The sequence below is a fragment of the Cervus elaphus genome, chromosome 24, assembly GCF_910594005.1.
Source record: "Cervus elaphus chromosome 24, mCerEla1.1, whole genome shotgun sequence".
Lineage (NCBI taxonomy): Eukaryota > Metazoa > Chordata > Mammalia > Artiodactyla > Cervidae > Cervus > Cervus elaphus.
Genome location: NC_057838.1, coordinates 39198015 through 39217539, shown reverse-complemented (window position 1 = coordinate 39217539; position 19525 = coordinate 39198015). Strand labels below are relative to the sequence as shown.

Below are 19525 nucleotides of genomic sequence, written 5' to 3'. Positions count from 1 at the left end.
TGCCATTTTCTTAAGAGTGGAAACTTCCACAAAGAGCAGTCACTGAAGATTTGACAACCCTGAGACGATAATACCCCTGGGGCTGGTTTGGATGGTTTCTAATCTGTTTCTGCACATTTCCCAGTTTTTTTTTTTTACCTTTATTTGCATGTTCAGTCCCTCAGTCATGTCTGACTTTTTGCAACCCCATGGATGGTAGCCTGCCAGGCTCCTCTGTCCATGAGATTCTCCAGGCAAGAATACTGGAGTGGGTTGCCATGCCCTCCTTCAGGGCATCTTCCTGACCCAGGGATCAAACTCATTTTTCCTGCATTGGTAGGTGGATTCTTTACCACTGAGCCACCAGGGAAGCTGAAGTTACAGTAATACAACAGTACAACTAGACTTAAAATCATAGCCACACACACGTGTGTGCACACACACATGCATTCTCACACCCTGGCACAAGCCCTACACATACTTTTCCCACTGAATTCTCCTGCCTCTAAATATACCTTAGGTTTTCATGTAAGAAAATGACTGAATTATTATTTCATGTCTAATTTTCCCTACATCAATGATAACATTTAAAACTCTTTACTAATTAAAAATAATCTTATTGAAAGTAAAAAAAAAAAAATTCCTTTGAGAAAATTTCAGGATATCACACAATATCCTTGTTGTTTTGGTCTGAACACCAGTTTTCCTTTCAGTCTGTCTCTACAGGATGCACCCAGTGATGAAGAATTTTCTCCATGTGGGACAGGTCACTTTCCCGTGTCTGGGCGCAGTGCATAGTCTTATCAGCACTTTGGTACAAGATCAGTGTGGATAGTAAAGAACATCAGAGCCTACTTTTACCTATTCACAAGAAAAACAAAATATGTTTGAAAATTAGGAAAATGGTAGTTTTTGAGGTACTATTGCCGTACTCTGTTGTTGAGGAGATACTAATGTTCTGGATTTTATAAACTGCCATAGCAATTGAAGCAGACATGTTTTGAATTAACTCATTTTTGAAATGGATAAAGTACCTATTTGACTGATTTTTGTACAGTTTGCTTATACTTTTTTTAAGAAGGGAAAGGAAGATAATTGTATACATTTAATTATGTAGAACTGATGATTCTTTGTGTTTATTGAATTTAATTACAAGATTAAAGTTAAATTTGAAAGAGAAAAAAAATAATCTTTTTCTACTACATGTATTCAAATACTTAGTGTATATTATAGCACAAGGATTGTTTAGAAGCAGGTCTCTAACCGTGATACCAAGGAGAAAATTAATGAAAGAGTTGACAAATTGATACCAATATTAAGAAGATATTTGTCAAAAAAAGTGGGAGTAGCTGTATCAACCAAATAAAATCAGAAGAAACTAAATACCATAATTCAATAAGAGAATTTTCTGCTTCTCTTTTCTCCATCTCCCCAAAGCTGATATACCTTTAATAGAGAGGGCATTGTCTCAAACTACTGTCATGAGATTATAAAAAGATAAAAGGTTAAAAGATAGAACAACAAAAAGTAGACTGAAAAATATAAGAAATTATAGCATGGGAACAACAATTATGGTGCCATCTTATTTCCCCCTTAAAATGTTCTTTTTGACCATAACACAATTAACATCACACATTGACCATAACACAATTTGACCATCACACAATTAATCACGAATAGGCACTTGCTTTTTATAAATTTTATTAAAATAATAAAAAATAATACATACAGATAACCATAGGATACACACACAGGAATTTACAGGTAAATGTCATACTTTTCAATATGAAACAAAGTACCTATCTCATGGAGATATATTTCTAGAAACACCATGAAACAAGAGATTAATCATCTTGAAAATGAAAACTATAGGAACATATTATAGGAATTACTAAGTAATAAAAAGGTACAACTCCATTACATGTTGCATAAAATACAGGTATTGGAGAAAGTGTTTCCCCACTTTATGACCTGAAATAACAATGGTCATATGAAATCTACTTGTTCAGATTTTTTTCTAGATATATACACTATGTACAGACCTTCCAGAGAAAAGTTATAAATATTTTTCTTCTTTGTGTATAATGATGTTATCTTAAAAGGAATCTCTAAATGTAAAGTAATGCTTTATGGTGATATCAGAATTTTGCTAATATATATTCTCTTTTGATATCTGTTGGTTTCAAATTCAGGTATCTTTGTAAAGAACAAGTTCCTGCAAAATGTGAAACTGTTGGAAAGAGGTAAAAAATTGATTTTGCAATGTTTAACACTCAATCTGCTGATTTTCTTATATTTTTAACATATTGCTATGAAGTCATGTCTTTGACAATCCTTTGAACGCAATGCATTGAGAGACTGAGTCATACATATCAAAGTCAGCAGCATGACCATGGTTCTATTACAAATTTAGCTCAGGAGCTAAAAATCCTGCCAGACTCACTCTGATAGACTGTTGGACTTCATTAAAAAACCATCTCCACCATCCAAAAAAGAGTCCCGTAATGGAATCAAAAATTGGAAATGAAGGATCATGTGAATTTTGTATAATATATGGGTTAAGATTCAGGTCATTTCTTATTTCCTCCACCAGGTTTTAATAAAACCTGAAAGCTTGTTCATAGATGTGAAGGAAATGATTCCTTTTAATTTTATTTCATTTTTTAAAACTTTTGAGAAAAGGATAGAATGTGATCAAGTCAATATAATATCATGGAATGAAAAAGAAAGCATTACCTACAATGGAAACTTTTTTTAAAGTGCAACCTTTAAAAATATGACAGGGTCTCATGACTTTAATATTATTAAATAAACTCACACTAATATTTTGTACAGGCTTAGTGCATTAGGGGTAACAAAGCACTTTCAGATTTCCTTCTTTATCTTTTAGCAAGTAATCCACTGGGCAGAGGCAGATAAGACGGGTATTATTATCTCCACATTTTATGGAGGAGTAATTGAGAAGTAGAGTGAGAAAAGTGATTTGTAAACAATCTCACAAACACTCACTAGTATACCTGAACAAAACAGCACACTTCCAAATTCTAGCAGAACATCTCTAACAACATTCTTTTGAATCACATGCACCCTTTTCCAAACAGGGTAATTTTTAAAATGTAATTTTTCATCCTTGAGTATTTCAAATGAGCATTTCAAAATAATATTAACTATATCTTCCAAACAGTGCTATTACAATGGGAAGAAAGCATTTGGATTACATGAGTTTTTCTCTATTAATTAAAAAAAAAAAACCCACTACACCCAGTGTATGTGTCTGCATGTGTGTACCCATGGAAGCATGTGAGTCTTCATCCACAGGCAGTGCCTCAAATCATAGCTTAAGAATGTCTCCATCAAAAATCAGATGTATGTAATATGTAAATTCCTTTGGTTTATCAAGTAAATATTAAGGCATTTCAGATTCCCCTAAAAGGATTTACTGTTTTTTTTCTATTATATTCATATTTTACCTATGTAGAAATTTAAAAATACAGTTGAAAAAAAAAACATGCATCATCATTGTATTTCATGAAAGCACTTCTTTTGTAACCAATTCAGTTTCCAATAAATAATTAAAAAGTGACTATCAACACAAGGTGTTTACAATAAAGAACATTATCACAGAGACATAACTTGACACAGGGCAGACAGTGGAGATGGCTGACGTACAACCTCTTGCATCCATATCTGTCAAAGACGATAAACAGCTCATTAATGAGAACCATACCAATTTAAGCAACCAGGACAAAAGCAAAGTCTTTCCAATCATAAGCAAATCATATCAGGGACCTAATTTACGACCACAAGTTAACATTAGCTTTCATTTATCAATGTAGCTGATATTATTTGCCATGAGTATCTATAAACACCCTGATGTACTTAAGTTTTCTTAAATGATTCTGGGTTTTGTTTATCTAGCATTATTTAACTTTAATTGAAAGTGGAAAAGCAACTTAATCATTTTGAAAACAACTATACTCTATTACAGACAATTTTGAGCTAATTCAATGGTTTAATTAAAGCTTCATCAGAGAAGGGTTCTGAAAAATCTGTGTTTATTTCTCTTTTGTGCATTTCTACATAAATTGTTATGTATAATATAAAACAACATCTTAAAAAAGCAATCAGTAACAAGCTCCATTTTCCTAGAGATGGTTTTGTCTGCACTTAAGACTGGCAACCTATGTGTGCTCAGCGCGGCAGATGTCAGAGGAAAGGCTACTCTTGAGTCGGCAGCCCTCACATGCTAAAATCATGTCTGTTCCTGCAAACATACAGAACCCATTCCTGTTGACAGTTCCTCTCTGGCCATGTTGGGCACCAGATCTTAGTTGAGGGCACATGGGACCTTCAGTCTTTGTTGCGGCACGTGGGTTCATTAGCTGTGGCATGCAGGATCTGTAGTTGTGGCATGCGAACTCTTAGCTGCAGCATGCTAATCATCAGGGAAGTCCCTATGCTGGATCTTTTAGCTGTAGCATGCAGGATCTTTTTCATTTCGACATGTGGCATCTTTAGTTGCAGTATGCATAATCTCTCAGTGGCATCATGCAGGGTCTTTTAGTTACGGCATGTGGCATCTTTAGTTGTGGCATGCAAACTCTCAGTTGCAGCATGCAAACCACCAAGGACGTCCCCATGCGGGATTTTTAGTTGTAGCATGCAAACTCTCAGTTGTGGCACGTGGGATCCAGTTCCCTAACTAGGGATCGAACCTCAGGCCCCTGGCGTTGGGAGTGTGGTGTCTTAGCCACTCGACCACCGCAGAAGTACCTGGCCGTATTGTAATTTTAATTCTCAACCTTGAGCTATCATAGGAATAGGACAGAATATCTTAATCTTAATTTTAAAATTTAAATACTAACACTAATACTACCAGTAATAAGCTTAAATTAATTTCTGGTTTTGCTCTACTGAAGTGCATATACTTTTAAAAATGTCTGTAGATCTAAATGGTTTCTACAGATTTTTATGTTGCAGAACTCAGTTCTGAAATAAACATTTCCCATTTTCTTCACATTGGTTACTTGTTTGTTTTTGGTCTAAGTATTGCAGTCTTTTATGCCTTCATGAAAAGATAAAATTCCTCCAAATTTCCACATCTCCCTTTCTCTATATTTGCTAAAGATGTCCCATTTTTGTTTTCCAAGATTACAGATAAGGGTTTTAATCTTGAATGTCCAAGACTATAGATTAGGCAGAGTTCAGTGAAACAAACAAAGTAATTTAGGTTACTAAGGACCAGAGAGTCACGTATGAAGACAGAATGGTTTCTGCGGTACTTAAATGAGGCCCCCAAAATCCACACTTGAGATTTAAAAGAAAAGATAAAATGTGTTCTACCGCTGTCACTGATAAAATATGTATGAAAAGTCTGTTTCCCTCAACTCTGAAAGTGTAACTTTATATTGTAATAAAGTAGGCTTCATGTGGATTTTGAAAGGAAAAGTAAGTATGAACTTCCTTTGAAATCAGAAACCAAGAATTTGTTTTAAAAAGTGTTTTTCGATTTGGCCAAAAGTGCGTTATGACCTTAAAAATGTTAAAATTTCTACTTGGTAAAGAACTGATAAGACATATCTATAATTTCTAAGAGGCAAACAACTGGAATATTAAAGATCTTAAAATTGTTTTGTGGGTTCAACATTGCCCTTGAGAAAAGGAATTCTATTTTTTGAGGAACTCCAAAGGCAAATTTATGCAAAGCTCAGAACACAAAAATTAAAGTAATAACATTTGCTAAACATTTCTCAAGGTTTTTTTTTTTCCTGTCTTTCAGCTCTTATCATTCTCCTTACTACGCAGTACTCTTGAGGAATTCCTCCTTCCCTCACTTCTCATATTCTAAAACCTTCTCAGCATTCAGATGAAAGACACAGTAGAGGGAAAAAAAAAAAAGATGGGGCAGGGGGTACGTACAAACAGACTCTCTCTTTTGGGCTCATAACTGATGCTGGGAATTGAGACATTGACTTCGACCAACTTACTGGTTATTCTTGGAATCCTGATCTGTTCACTACTGGTTCCATCCCCGCCATCCGTTGTGGCCTTAACTTCAATAATGTAGTCCTCTTTAACGGGCAGCAAAAGTTCAGCTGAAGTTTTATTTGTGTTCAGCACTTGCACATTATTTTGACTGCTAGTCCTATAGAAAACCTAAAATGCATGAACAAACATATTTTTTTTTACTGTCTGCTTTTATTTTTCCATCACAATTATTCCCCTGATGTTACTTCATTTATATCGGTTGTTTTTCTATACCCACTACAGTATCTGCTGCATTCATAGATCTATCATAGATCTTAGATGAGGGATCAGCACACGGCAGAATCATCAAATCCTCAAAATCAAGGAGGTGAGGAGACTGAACTTCTTCCATGAAATATTCAGCTGGTTGGGTATTTGTAAGGCTTCAGAGACCGGGCAAGGACCTACTGTATTGAGCCTGAACACCAGACCAAGGAATCAGAGCCAAAACTATGGATTCACTTTAAGTAGTATATAGATGAGTATCAGAAATAGGAAACAACAAACACTTTACCAACATTTGGCCTAAAATTCCCACATGAGCACAATTATTTCACTTAAATTTATATTTAAGAAATCAGGCGTTTTGGAAAAATATTCTTTTCAAACAGTTTGATATCTGTATGTCAAAAGTAGTTTATAAAGACCATACCATCAACATTTAGGGGGGAAAAAAAAAAACTGTTCAAATCTAGCTTCCTTTGAAAAGTACTACCAGAAGTGGGAAAAGAAAGCACTGCAAATTATTCCACTTACTTTATATCCTGTTACTTCTGATTCATTCTCCATGGCTTTCACCTGCTCCCAATTAAGCAACACTTTCGTGTCTGTAGCATTCCAAACAACATTTCCTGGTGGCTGACTGGGAGCTTGAAATGAAAAATGAGAAAAGTAAAATAGATTTGAGCATGGAGTGATATTTTACATACAACACATAGATAAAGGAGGTGGCAGAAGGAAGGCAGAATCTCTTTGGTAACTCATAGTGCATAGGCAGAATCAGAAAAAATAACAGAATAGCTAAACTTCCCTTTACAAAGTCACTTCTAGAACACTGTGAGACCATTCATTTTAGCATATTCATGATACACTTTAGGGCATTTCTTCCCTGGTGGCTCAGTAGTAAAGAATCCATCTGCAATGCAGGAGACATCGGTTTGATTCCTGGGTTGGAAAGATCCCCTGGAGAAGGAAATGGCCACCCACTCCTGGAGAATCCCATGGACAGAAGAGCCTGGTGGGCTATATATAGTCCATGGGGTCTCAAAAAGTCAGAGACAACTTAGCAACTAAACCACCATCACCACAGTGATCTCTTGGAAAACTTGTTGATACTGGAGATAAAGAAATTCTTTTATCCACCACTAGAGGGTTGCCTCTTGATGGGCCAGGAAAGGCAGGCAGTGTGGCCTGCTTCATACATCAGAGGCTGAGAGAAATTGCCAACTGAGCAGATTAAAGTTATAGGAAATGAAGTGCGGATGATTTTTAAGCCAGCCATGTACGATGAGATGAGCAAAATGGGAGGCAATCAAAAATAAAGATTACTTAGATTTATTCCCATGAAGTAATAGCTACACACATGAAAAATTGCAGCAAACAGTCTATATTTTAGTCTTCGTTTTCCAAGTTTAAATCAATTTTTGAGAAAAATAAGGCAAAACACTAAAACGTTAATGAGAATTCTATTACATAATTAATGAAACTCTCTGAGGTTTAAAAACTTGGATTCATAATTTAGTTTCCTCCCATGAACACTAGGCGCAGGGGGAGGGGAGTTTGGTAGCATTTGTCAAGAGCAACATAGGGCACTGAAAAGTCAGTTTCTTAATCACAAAACAGCAAACATAATATTATCCATTTGGCAACAACATCATGATTGCCCAAAACAATGCTGAGATACGTTGTACTTGTAGATTTAGCCACAAAATGTAACTTGGTTAACTGAATTTGTTATGGGAAAATGATATGAAAGATGGGCTATGCTGAGACATTTCTAGCTATTGCTGACTCATGCCATGAGGGAGAGGTGGCTGGATTTACACATGGGAAAAGTGTAAATTTTACACTTTTACCTCAGATACACTGAGGTGACTAATGATGCTAAACAAGACTATTCCCTGCAGATTCTCTGGCTTACTGTCTGTTCTTTCATGCTATTCCACATTGTGTTTAAAATTTGTGATCAAATTTTAGGAGTTTAGGTCAGATCAGAGCATTCAAGTTGCAAAGCTTACATAACAAAACATACATAATGGCAGTTGCCTAGGGTTCCTAATGACTATGTTCTGGGGGCTCCATCCAAATGTTATGAACACACTGTTGTGAGAACAGTTACCAAAATCTGTGATTCCCCATGGCCTAGCAGCACCAGAAAAGGACAGGCTCCATTTGATGCAGTCGAGATAATATACTTCAGCATGATGTGTCCTGTCAAGAGATACCTGCTTGCAGATTAAAGAAAACTTGAGTGATTTTGGTAGAATCATTTATTCCAACAGTAGTCTTGCAGAAGAAGTGACTTCATAGTTTAGCAGTCAGGCTTATTTTGTTTGAGTCCCAGAGTATCAACAGACTAGCTGAATGAGTGCATGCTGAACTGAATACTTTTTGAATGGACAAAAAGAAAAAAAAAATAACAACAACAAAACAGGAAATGGGACTGGGGGAAAATAAAAGCTTCATTCGGGGTCTGATTACTCATTTTCCATATTGGTATTTCTAAGCATCAGATAATCATGTTCTGTTTCCATCATTTTTGTTATTTTTTAAAAAATGAACTTGATTGAACAAAAAAACACATAAACATTGACTTTCAGTTCAGTTCAGCTTAGTCGCTCAGTCAATTCCGACTCTTTGCGACCCCATGGACAAATAACGCCAGGCCTCCCCTCCCTGTCCATCACCAACTCCTGGAGTTTACTCAAACTCATGTCCATTGAGTCGGTGATGCCATCCAACCACCTCATCCTCTGTCGTCCCCTTCTCCTCCCACCTTCAATCTTCCCCAGCATCAGGGTCTTTTCAAATGAGTCAGTTCTTTGCACCAGGTGGCCAAAGTATTAAGAGTTTCAGCTTCAGCATCAGTCCTTCCAATGATTATTCAGGACTGATTTCCTTTAGTGGACTGGCTGGATCTCCTTGCAGTCCAAGGGACTCTCAAGAGTCTTCTCCAACACCACAGTTCAAAAGCATCAATTATTCGGCGCTCAGCTTTCTTTATAATTCAACTCTCACATCCATACATGACCACTGGAAAAACCATAGCCTTGACTAGACGGACCTTTGTTGGCAAGGTAACATCTCTGCTTTTTAATATGCTGTCTAGTTTGGTCATAACTTTTCTTCCAAGGAGTAAGTGTCTTTTAATTTCACGGCTGCAGTAACTGTCTGCAGTGATTTTGGAGCCCCAAAAAATAAAGTCAGCCACTGTTTCCACTGTTTCTTCATCTATTTGCCATGAAGCCATGGGACTGGATGCCATGATCTTAGTTTTCTGAATGTTGAGCTTTAAGCCAACTTTTTCACTCTCCTCTTTCACTTTCATCAAGAGGCTCATTAGTTCTTCACTTTCTGCCATAAGGGTGGTGTCATCTGCATATCTGAAGTTATTGATATTTCTCCCAGCAATCTTGATTCCAGCTTGTGCTTCTTCCAGCCCAGCGTTTCTCATGATGTACTCTGCATATAAGTTAAATAAGCAGGGTGACAATATACAGCCTTGATGTACTCCTTTCCCTATTTGGAACCAGTCTGTTGTTCCATGTCCAGTTCTAACTGTTGCTTCCTGACCTGCATACCGATTTCTCAAGAGGCAGGTCAGGTGGTCTGGTATTCCCATGTCTTTCAGAATTTTCCACAGTTTGTGGTGATCCACACAGTTTAACCTTTTCCTAAACACTAACAGTCATATTATCATGAGCTTGTTATGCTAGTTACATTCCTATGGCATTCTATTTAATAAATGAAGCATTATGAAATTAAAAAAAATATTTATAAGCTATTTTAAAATCATCTCTTATCACCTCTGGTAAGAATAACATCTGGAAAATCCTTGATCAGACAAACTTTCTCTTCATATTTAAAATTCTATTGCTGTTAGTGACTAATGTTTATTAAAACCTAAAATATGTTAGGAATGGTAGAATATACTTTTTTATAATTTACTCAATTCTCATTATACTGCATTATAATAATGCCCATTTTCTGTACATGGGTTACCTGGACCCAGAGAGTTTAAAAACAGATTCTACATTCATGTTGATAGCAGCAGCTCTACATTCATGTTGATAGCAGCAGCATCTCCAGCAGACAAAAGGTTGAGCAACCCAAGTGTCCATCAACAGATGAATAGTAATCAAAACAAGGCTTATCCATATAGTGGAACACTATTTAGCCCTAAGTAGGAAGGAAATCCTGACACACGTTACAATATGGGTGAGGAAATTATGAAATAAACCAGTCACAAGAAGACAAATTCTGTATGTGAACCCACATATACAAGGTAGCTGGGGTAGTTAACCCATAAAGGCATAACGCAGAATTGCAGTTGCCGGGGTGAAGGAGAGGAGAATAGGAGATGTTTCATAGGTACAGATTTTCTCTTTCATAAGGTGAAAAGAGTTCTGGAGATCAGCTACAAAACAACCAAGCCTAACACTAAGGAACTATACATTTAAAAACAAGTAAGATGGAAATTTTATGTCATGTGTATTTTTATCACAAAAATTAAAAGCAAAGAACTTGCTAAGACGCACAACTGGTAAGAGACACCATGTGGATTCAAACAAGCGCTCATTAATCCCGAAGTCTAGGCTTCCCCTATTACATCGTGCTGACTACCTGTGACTCCAACTCCTTAAAGAGCTGACAAATGACCTGTCCATATGTCCATAGTTTCTATTCACTAATCCAGTATCTTGTCAAAGGTAGATGTCAACTTAAGATTTTATAAGTAACTGACTGCCATTTTAAGGCAAGAAGTACAACACAAGATTAAGAAAAAAACTTTTGTAGTGTTACCAGAAAATAAGTTTGATCTATTCCCCATGTGTCCCTAAGGAATAGTTCATGCAATGATAAAGTAAGATACTGAATTGGGTAAACAATCAGGAAAAAAATTCAGTTACAATTCACCATGGTGTCAGCAGGACAACATATGGCTGATCACTGTTCTCAAATATGGCATAACAGGATTTAGAATGAATTTTCTAGCTCCATGGTTTTGAAAGTCCTCCAAGACACAACCCAATAAATGCTATAAATTTCACAAAGACCAAACTGGGACATTAACGCTGACCATCAGCTTGAGAGCTTGAATATAGCTGATCATATTGAGGCTGAGAAGACAAGAAACATAACAGAAAGAAAAAATAAGAAAAAAACAGTGAAACAATTGATGTGTTAATTAAATACTTAAATGATTTGTTAACTAACATAGTTCGAAATGTTAAGAGAAAAAGCAGATAAGGAGGTGCCAACATCTCAAGTGGATTTTGAAAGATGATAAAAGAGTTTCACATGCAGGGGTTGGGCTGGGCAGGGGGTGGCAGGGGGTATCCAAGACACAGGAAAGACACAGGCGAGGGTGCAGAGGCCAAGATCTAACATGGTGCCATGGGGAGCTCATTCTGACAGCACAGGCAAGGATGAGGGGGAGGGATCAGAGCAAAGGCAGTTGGAGAGGCAGGTAGGAGGAGCCATATTCTAAAGGGTCTAGAAGGTCAAAGGAACTAGAAAAGGAATTTGTTTTGCAGGCAATTGGCAGAAGACTGAGGAAGGATCAGATCTGTGGAGCGAATAGGTGGATCTTCTGCAGGGCAGAGGGAGGAGGAGGAGAACCCAGTGGAAGGTCCGTAGGGAATACACTGTAGCACTTTGTGTAAAAGGCAGTAAAGGTCCAAATGCAAGTGATGGTAGTGGAGTTGGAGGGATGGAGCAGAACTGGAATCTGTGAACAGGTCATGATGATGGCGGTCATATGAGTGGTGGTGTAAGGAGGAAAGCTTGGCAGACCGGATGAATGACACAGGCCTCGCAGAAAAGGTTCTTATTTGGAAATCCCTTTCAGTCACTACATGCTCAGTAAGCACTTGCTCTGTGTCAGAGATTCTCCTAAGTACAGTGAGCACAGAGGTAAAGATGTTGTCTGACTTCTAACCACGGACCATGTTAGTGGTTCCTAGAGATCAGTACTTGTACCACTAAGATGATTTACATGGATAACATTTTAATTGCAAATATTTGCCTATATTCACATTAGGGGGAAAAAAAAACCTACTACATCCAACTCTTAGTTGGATGCAATTATTCATAAAGATGATTCTTTTTGATGAGGCTGAAATTGGCACATCAGTGGTAATCTACTTTAAATACAACACATAGCTTAAACTATGATCTAAATAATGACACAGAACAAAGGGCATTACACAAACAAATAACTCAGATGTTTTCAGTTGCACACAGATGTCTGGTAAACACCCCAAAACACACAGTCATAATTCAAATTAACTCTGACCTAAGGATATATTTACTAGAGATAATTCATCTGAAATTAAGCAATCAAGAACAGAATATCACTCTACTAATAACAATCATTAACACTCCGATTGGCTTATTGCAAAACTTATTTTCATGGACACATTTCTGGCAAATGATTACGTTTCTTTTTGCTATTCACTGTAGTTTTAACTGTTAAAACTTTTCTCTATTTAAATAACTGATTTGCTTTCATTTCTATAGAAAAAAATTTTAGGACTACCACTTTGTAATGGAGAGAATATTAATCATGTTCTCTTAATAACAATGATACAAAGCCTTTTAAAATAAATATATTTGAGTATTAAAGTAAATATATTAGGGAAATAATAATCAGATTGTTTGAGTATGTGAGTAAAATCTTGCCAGAATCATTCAATGACTGGAGATTGTAAAACATTAAGCAAATTATGAACAAATTTTGATTATGATATGATCCAAACTTCCCTTTAGTATCTTCATCCCTACTTTCGACTTCCACCCTTAGTAATCTTTAGTTACCTTGTATTAGGGGCTTCTCTGATGGTTCAGTGGTAAAGAATCCGCCTGTAATGCAGGAGACATGGGTTTGACCCCTGAGTCCAAACCCTAGGTCAGGAAGTTCCCCTGGAGGAAGGCATGGTGACCTGCTCCAGTATTCTTGCCTGGAGAATCCCACGGCCAGAGGAGTCTGGCGGCCTACGGTCTAGGGGGCGGCAAAGAGTTGGGCGTGACTGAAGTGACTGAGCGCGCAAGCACCTTGTATCAAGCCTTAACTGCTCTTCTTTTCCAGCTTACGAAGGTAAAACTTCAAATAATAACCCTTTCCTTCCACAAACTGTCAAAACTATTTACCTTTAAGTGAAAGTGTTAGTGACTGTCACGTCCAACTCCTTGGGACCCCATGGACTGTAGCCTGCCAGGCTCCTCTGTCCATGGAATTCTCCAGGCAATAATACTGGAGTGGGTTGCCATGCCTCCTCCAGGAGATCTTCCTGACCCAGGTATCGAAATCGGGTCTCCTGCTTTGCAGGCAGATTCTTCACCACTGAGCCACCCGGGAAGTCCTAATACTATGCCCTCTCGGAGACATGAGCTCAGAACCTTCAGATTATGAGATTGATGTGCTGCCACTTCACTAAGAATTTAGCTTCGTGCACCAACAAACAGCAAGCCTGAAACATCACAGACAGGATCTACCTAATACACTTCAGACTTACTAGATGCACTGCGGTTATTCACAAGTCACCTGTCCTGAGTTTACTCCCTTGATCTGATAGAAGCCACAGTGTCTCAACTGCAAAAGAAGGAAAATGGCTGGCAGAGCTATTGCTGAATTTAAAAACACAAGACAGTGGAACATCTGAAACTAGAAAGCTTCAACTCAGACACTGCAACCTGAAAGTTCCTGAAAGCCAGACCCAGCTAACAAATATTTTTTGTCTAACCCAAACACTGTATTTTAATTTGGGGTAGGTGCCGACATTTAAATTTGGGAAGTTTCATTTAAGTTCTAGACTTCAGGTTTCTTTTGCAAAACCAGACGATGAGAAACACTGGTCCTACAGAGATGGATAGAAAGGATGGGATGAAGGAAGAAGAGATTGCCCCACCTACCCACCATTGCTTATTTAAAACCTGCCTGTCCATTGAAGGCATTTGAGGTTATCATTCTTCTTTCTAAATTGAGTCATTTGGGATATTTTTTATATATCTTGAGGATATTTAATTGACATATTTATATAAGTAATCCACCTGGATGGAATAAATTAACTTGTTATATCTATAAAGGCTTGAGGTTGAAGATGCTGAAGGACAGGATATGAAGGACGAAGGCGCAGGCAGTGTAGGCAGATGAAAGAGCACTTCAGGGATCCCCAGGCATCTCTTGATACCTGCAATTTATTCTTAGCTCCTCCAGAAACATTTTTAGTGATCCTTATTATTGGCTGGTAGGATTGATTATCAGAGTCTAAAAATGTTTTGGGGTAGACTGTATTATTATTTAGTCTCCACAAATCCTCTGTTCCTCACCCTCTGTGAGAAGATCAAGCTCCCCTGACTCTCACTGACAAGCAGCTTGGCTCCAGCACCTGTGGTCCCCTGCCATTAGGAAGACATACGTCCCCTTCTCACTGGCATCTCACAGACATCAGGCTTTGTCATATGGCTCTCTTCAGGCAGTGGAATGGAAGCAAATGTGAAATGACACCTTTAGAAGGCACTGAAGAGCATGGTTTATCATTTTCCTTCTGCCTGAGACCAGCATGACTCGGAGAGCGGCTGCTCCTTCAGTCTGGGTCCTGGAGTGAAGACAGAATAGACTGGATCTGAACTACACCAGTGATGGATACATAGTATGAATGGGAAGGAAACCCTTATAAGTTTAAAGCATCTGAGGTGTGGGAATTTTCGATACTTGAGCTATGCTAGCCCAGTCTGACAGAGCTATTAAGCAGTAGCCTAAGCAGCTCTGGCTTGCCTTGGTGGCTCAGAGGGTAAAGTGTCTGCCGGCAATGCAGGAGACCTGGGTTCGATCCCCGGGTTGGCAAGATTCCCTGGAGAAGGAAATGGCAATCCCCTCCAGTACTCTTGCCTGGAAAATGCCAAGGACGGAGAAGTCTGGTAGGCAACAGTCCACAGGATTGCAAAGAGTATTACATGACTGACAATTTTTTTTTCCTTCATTTTTGGGGCTTCCCTGATAGCTCAGTAGATAAAGAATCCGCCTGCAGTGCAGGAAACCCTGGTTCAACTTCTGGGTTGGGAAGATCTGCTGGAGAAGGGATAGGCTACCCACTCCAGTAGTCTTGGGCTTTCCTTGTGGCTCAATCAGTAAAGAATTTGCCTAAAATGTGGGAGACCTGGGTTCAATCCCCAGGTTGGGAAGATCCCCTGGAGAAGGGAAAGGCTACCCACTCCAGTATTCTGGTCTGGAGAATTACATGGACTATATAGTCCACGGGGCTATGATTACATGGGTTATAATCCTTACCATTATACAGTGGAAGTTAGAAATAGATTCAAGGGATTAGATCTGATAGACAAGAGTGCCTGAAGAACTACGGAAGGAAGTTCATGACACTGTATAGGAGGTAGTGATCAAGATCATCCCCAAGAAAAAGACATGCAAAAAGGCAAAATGGTTGCCTGAGGAGGCCTTTCATAGCTGAGAAAAGAAGAGAAGTGAAAGGCAAAGGAGAAAGGGAAAGATATTCCCATTTGAATGCAGAGTTCCAAAGAAGAGCAAGGAGAGATAAGAAAGCCTTCCTAAGTGATCAATGCAAAGAAATAGAGGAAAACAACAGAATGGGAAAGACTAGAGATCTCTTCAAGAAAATTAGAGATACCAAGGGAACTCTTCATGCAAAGATGGGCACAGAAAGAAGAGAAATGGTATGGGCCTACCAAAAGCAGAAGATATTAAGAAGAGGTGGCAAGAATACACAGAAGAACTGTATTAAAAAGATCTTCAAGATGGAAATAATCACAATGGTGTGATCACTCACCTAGAGCCAGACATCCTGGAATGCAAAGTCAAGTGGCCCTTAGAAAGTATCACTATGAACAAAACTAGTGGAAGTGATGGAATTCCAGTTGAGCTATTCCAAATCCTAAAAGATGATGCTGTGAAAGTGCTACATGCAATATTCCAGCAAATTTGGAAAATTCAGCAGTGGCCACAGTACTGGAAAAGGTCAATTTTCATTCCAATCCCAAAGAAAGGCAATGCCAAAGAATGTTCAAACTATCACACAATGGCACTCATATCACATGCTAGCAAAGTAAAGTCAAAATTCTCTAAGCCTGGCTTCGTCAGTACGTGAAACGTGAACTCTCAGATGATCAAGCTGATTTAGAAAAGGCAGAAGAACCATAGGTTAAATTGCTAACATCCATTGCATCATCAAAAAAGCAAGAGAGTTCCAGAGAAACATCTACTGCTTTATTGACTATGCTGATGCCTTTGACTGTGTGAATCACAAACTGGACAATTCTTAAAGAGATGGGAATACCAGACTACCTTACCTGCCTCCTGAGAAATCTGTATGCAGGTCAAGAAGCAACAGTTAGAACTGGACATGGAACAACAGTCTGGTTCCAAATTTGAAAGGAGTACGTCAAGGCTGTGTATTGTCATCCTGTTTATTTAACTTATATGCAGAGTACATCATGAGAGATGCTGGGCTGGATGAAGCACAAGTTGCAATCAAGATTGCCGGGAGAAATATCACTAACCTCAGAGACACAGATGACATCACCCTTATGGCAGAAAGGGAAGAACTAAAGAGCGTCTTGATGAAAGTGAAAGAGGAGAGTGAAAAAGTTGGCTTAAAACTCAACATTCAGAAAACTAAGATCATGGCATCTGGTCCCAACACTTCGTGGCAAATAGATGGGGAAACAATGGAAACCATGACAAATTTTATTTTGGGGCGGTGGGGGGGGCCTCCAATATCACTGGAGATGGTGACTGCAGCCATGAAATTAAAAGATGCTTGCTCCTTGGAAGAAAATCTATCTCCAACCTGGACAGCATATTAAAAAGCAGAGACATTACTTTGCTAAAAAGGTCTGTCTACTCAAAGACATGATTTTTCTAGTAGCCTTGTATGGATGTGAGAGTTGAACTATAAAAAAAGCTGAGTACCCAAGAATGGATGCTTTTGAACTGTGGTGTTGGAGAAGACTCTCGAGAGTCCCTTGGACTGCAAGGAGATCTAATGAGTCAATCCTAAAGGAAAAAAGTCCTGTATATTCATTGAAACGACTGATGCTGAAGATGAAACTCCAACACCTTGGCCACCTGATGTGAAGAATTGACTCATAGAAAAGACCCTGATGCTAGGAAACATTGAAGACGGGAGTAGAAGCAGGCAACAGAGGATGAGATGGTTGGGTGACATCACTGACTCAATGTACATGAGTTTAAGTAAACTCCGGGAGTTGGTGATGGACAGGGAAGCCTGGCGTGCTGCAGTCCATGGGGTCGCTAAGAGTCAACAGGACTAAGTGACTGAACTGAATTGAACTGAAGCAGCTCTGATGAAACACAATGCATTTTTGTACCTGCATGCAGTTAGGTACTGAAGTAAAACGGGCGGGAGAGAGTTGATGGCATCTCTCTTAGGAATTCCAGTTTCATTTTTCAGTTCCATCTGGTTGGAAATCCAACCCAGAAGGCTGGGTGAATTCTAAACTTCATTAGAACTTACTTGATATATGATCTACATTTTGAAATTTGTGTAATCATAGCTCAACTTTCATAACCTGTAGATTTTTCCTTTGTCAACTCAATCTCTATTGTATTGGCAGTATAGTAAAATATAGAGAAAATGATAAAAATTAATCTAATTCTAGTAGAAAAGTGGCACAGTGACACACTAATTGATAGGCTGTAACATTATTTCAATAATTTCAAATGTTATGTGACAAGAATAATATTATGTCGAAGGCTTTTATTATTATCATTCTTTTAGCACCTACAATGATACCCTCCATATATCTGATTATCAGACTCCTCAACACCAGTTCTATAAGTTTTACTAAGTCTGCAGCCACTTGACTGCAAACAGGTGATTACAGCAAGGCTATTGACTGGATGAAGCTGGAAATATAAGACATGTCTACCAATAGGAAAATGGCTAAACTGTGATGCATTATCACAATGGAATGTTATACGTACAATAACATATTTATGAAAATTATTAATGACCTAGGGAAAGCTCTGATACCAGGTAACTAAATACATGGCAAGACCTCTACTGTCTAAGATAATTTAAAATATCTTAAAAATAAAACACTTTATAGAACATAAGTTTGAAAGGAAAGAACAATTTTAAAATGGTCTTTCTGAGTGATAGGATTACGGGTGATTACTTTCTTCTAGTTTTCTCCAATTTTCAGCAATGAATGTTTTCCTTTATTTATAAAAAGTAGAGGTTATTAAAGAATATTGCTGTCAAGAATTTTCAGTAGTGATATCTTCATAGTGTGGATAGGGAAGTTGGCACTGACTTTCAAAACATGGAATTTTAAGAACATATGTTTGCTGTGACTTAAGGCAAAACTCAATAGATTTCTTGACTACCTGATGGTAATGAGCTGACTTACATGGTAAGTGGTAGCTTGAAGATATACTTTCCACTTGGATTTCACTAGAGTTAAACATTAGCATTTGTAATTAAACTGCTAAAATATATGACATGGTGCAGAAAACAAGTCACCAAAAGCCACTTTTTCCCAAATAATAAGATATATTTGTCCTGAAATCACTGAATAGGCATAGGAAATTGATGCCATTTTTAAAAAAAACCCAACAAAAACACCTGCTTCTTAATTTATCATAAACTCAGAAAAGACTCTGAATGTGTGCATGCTAAGTCACTTCAGTCGTGTCCAACTCTCTGCAATCTTATGGACAACCAGGCTCCTTTGTCCATTGTGTTCTCCAGGCAAGAATACTAGAATGGGTGGCCATGCCCTTCTCCAGGGGATCTGCCCAAGCCAGGAATCAAACCTGCATATCTTATGTCTCCAGCACTGGCTGGTGGGTTCTTTACCACTAGTACCACCTGGGAAGTCTAGAAAAGACTTTACTTGGGGTCTAGTCTAGAAAGTCAGGGAAGAAATCCTTTCTTCATTTTTAAATGACTGGGGATTTCCTTAACTAAAATCTCTCCTTTAGAATAATATCAACATGAAAATTTGTAGTCTATAATTAGAACATTTATAAATTTTTAGAGAATTCATGGGCAAGGTAGGCCAATTTTCAAAAAAGTACCAAAGCTCCTACCAAGTAAAGTTCATAAGATTTATACATTTGTCCAAAGGGAGTATTTGATTCTGTATTAGGTGAAACTTCCTAATGGAATCCTGATTAAATTCACTGTTACATTGCTATCTTGCTTCAGAGCTTACAAAATCAGGAATCAATTTCCTGAAATCCATAGATTGGGGAAAAAAAATGTCTAAATCCGAGGCATGTGCATTGTTAGCAAAC

At 38.0% G+C, this 19525-nt stretch overlaps 1 protein-coding gene across 1 annotated transcript in view; it reads right to left on the bottom strand.

Moving 5' to 3' along the window:
- Window positions 1-1663: 1663 nt before the first annotated feature.
- Window positions 1664-19525, bottom strand: part of CNTN3 (contactin 3) — a 393558-nt gene continuing 375696 nt past the window's right edge. Inside the window, exons 22-24 of the mRNA XM_043886672.1 lie at window positions 6763-6875; window positions 5967-6135; window positions 1664-3666 (exon numbers count right to left, since the gene is read on the bottom strand). Of these exons, the coding sequence (XP_043742607.1) occupies window positions 3566-3666; window positions 5967-6135; window positions 6763-6875 (383 nt within the window). The 3' untranslated portion in view covers window positions 1664-3565. The remainder of the gene's footprint in view (window positions 3667-5966; window positions 6136-6762; window positions 6876-19525) is intronic.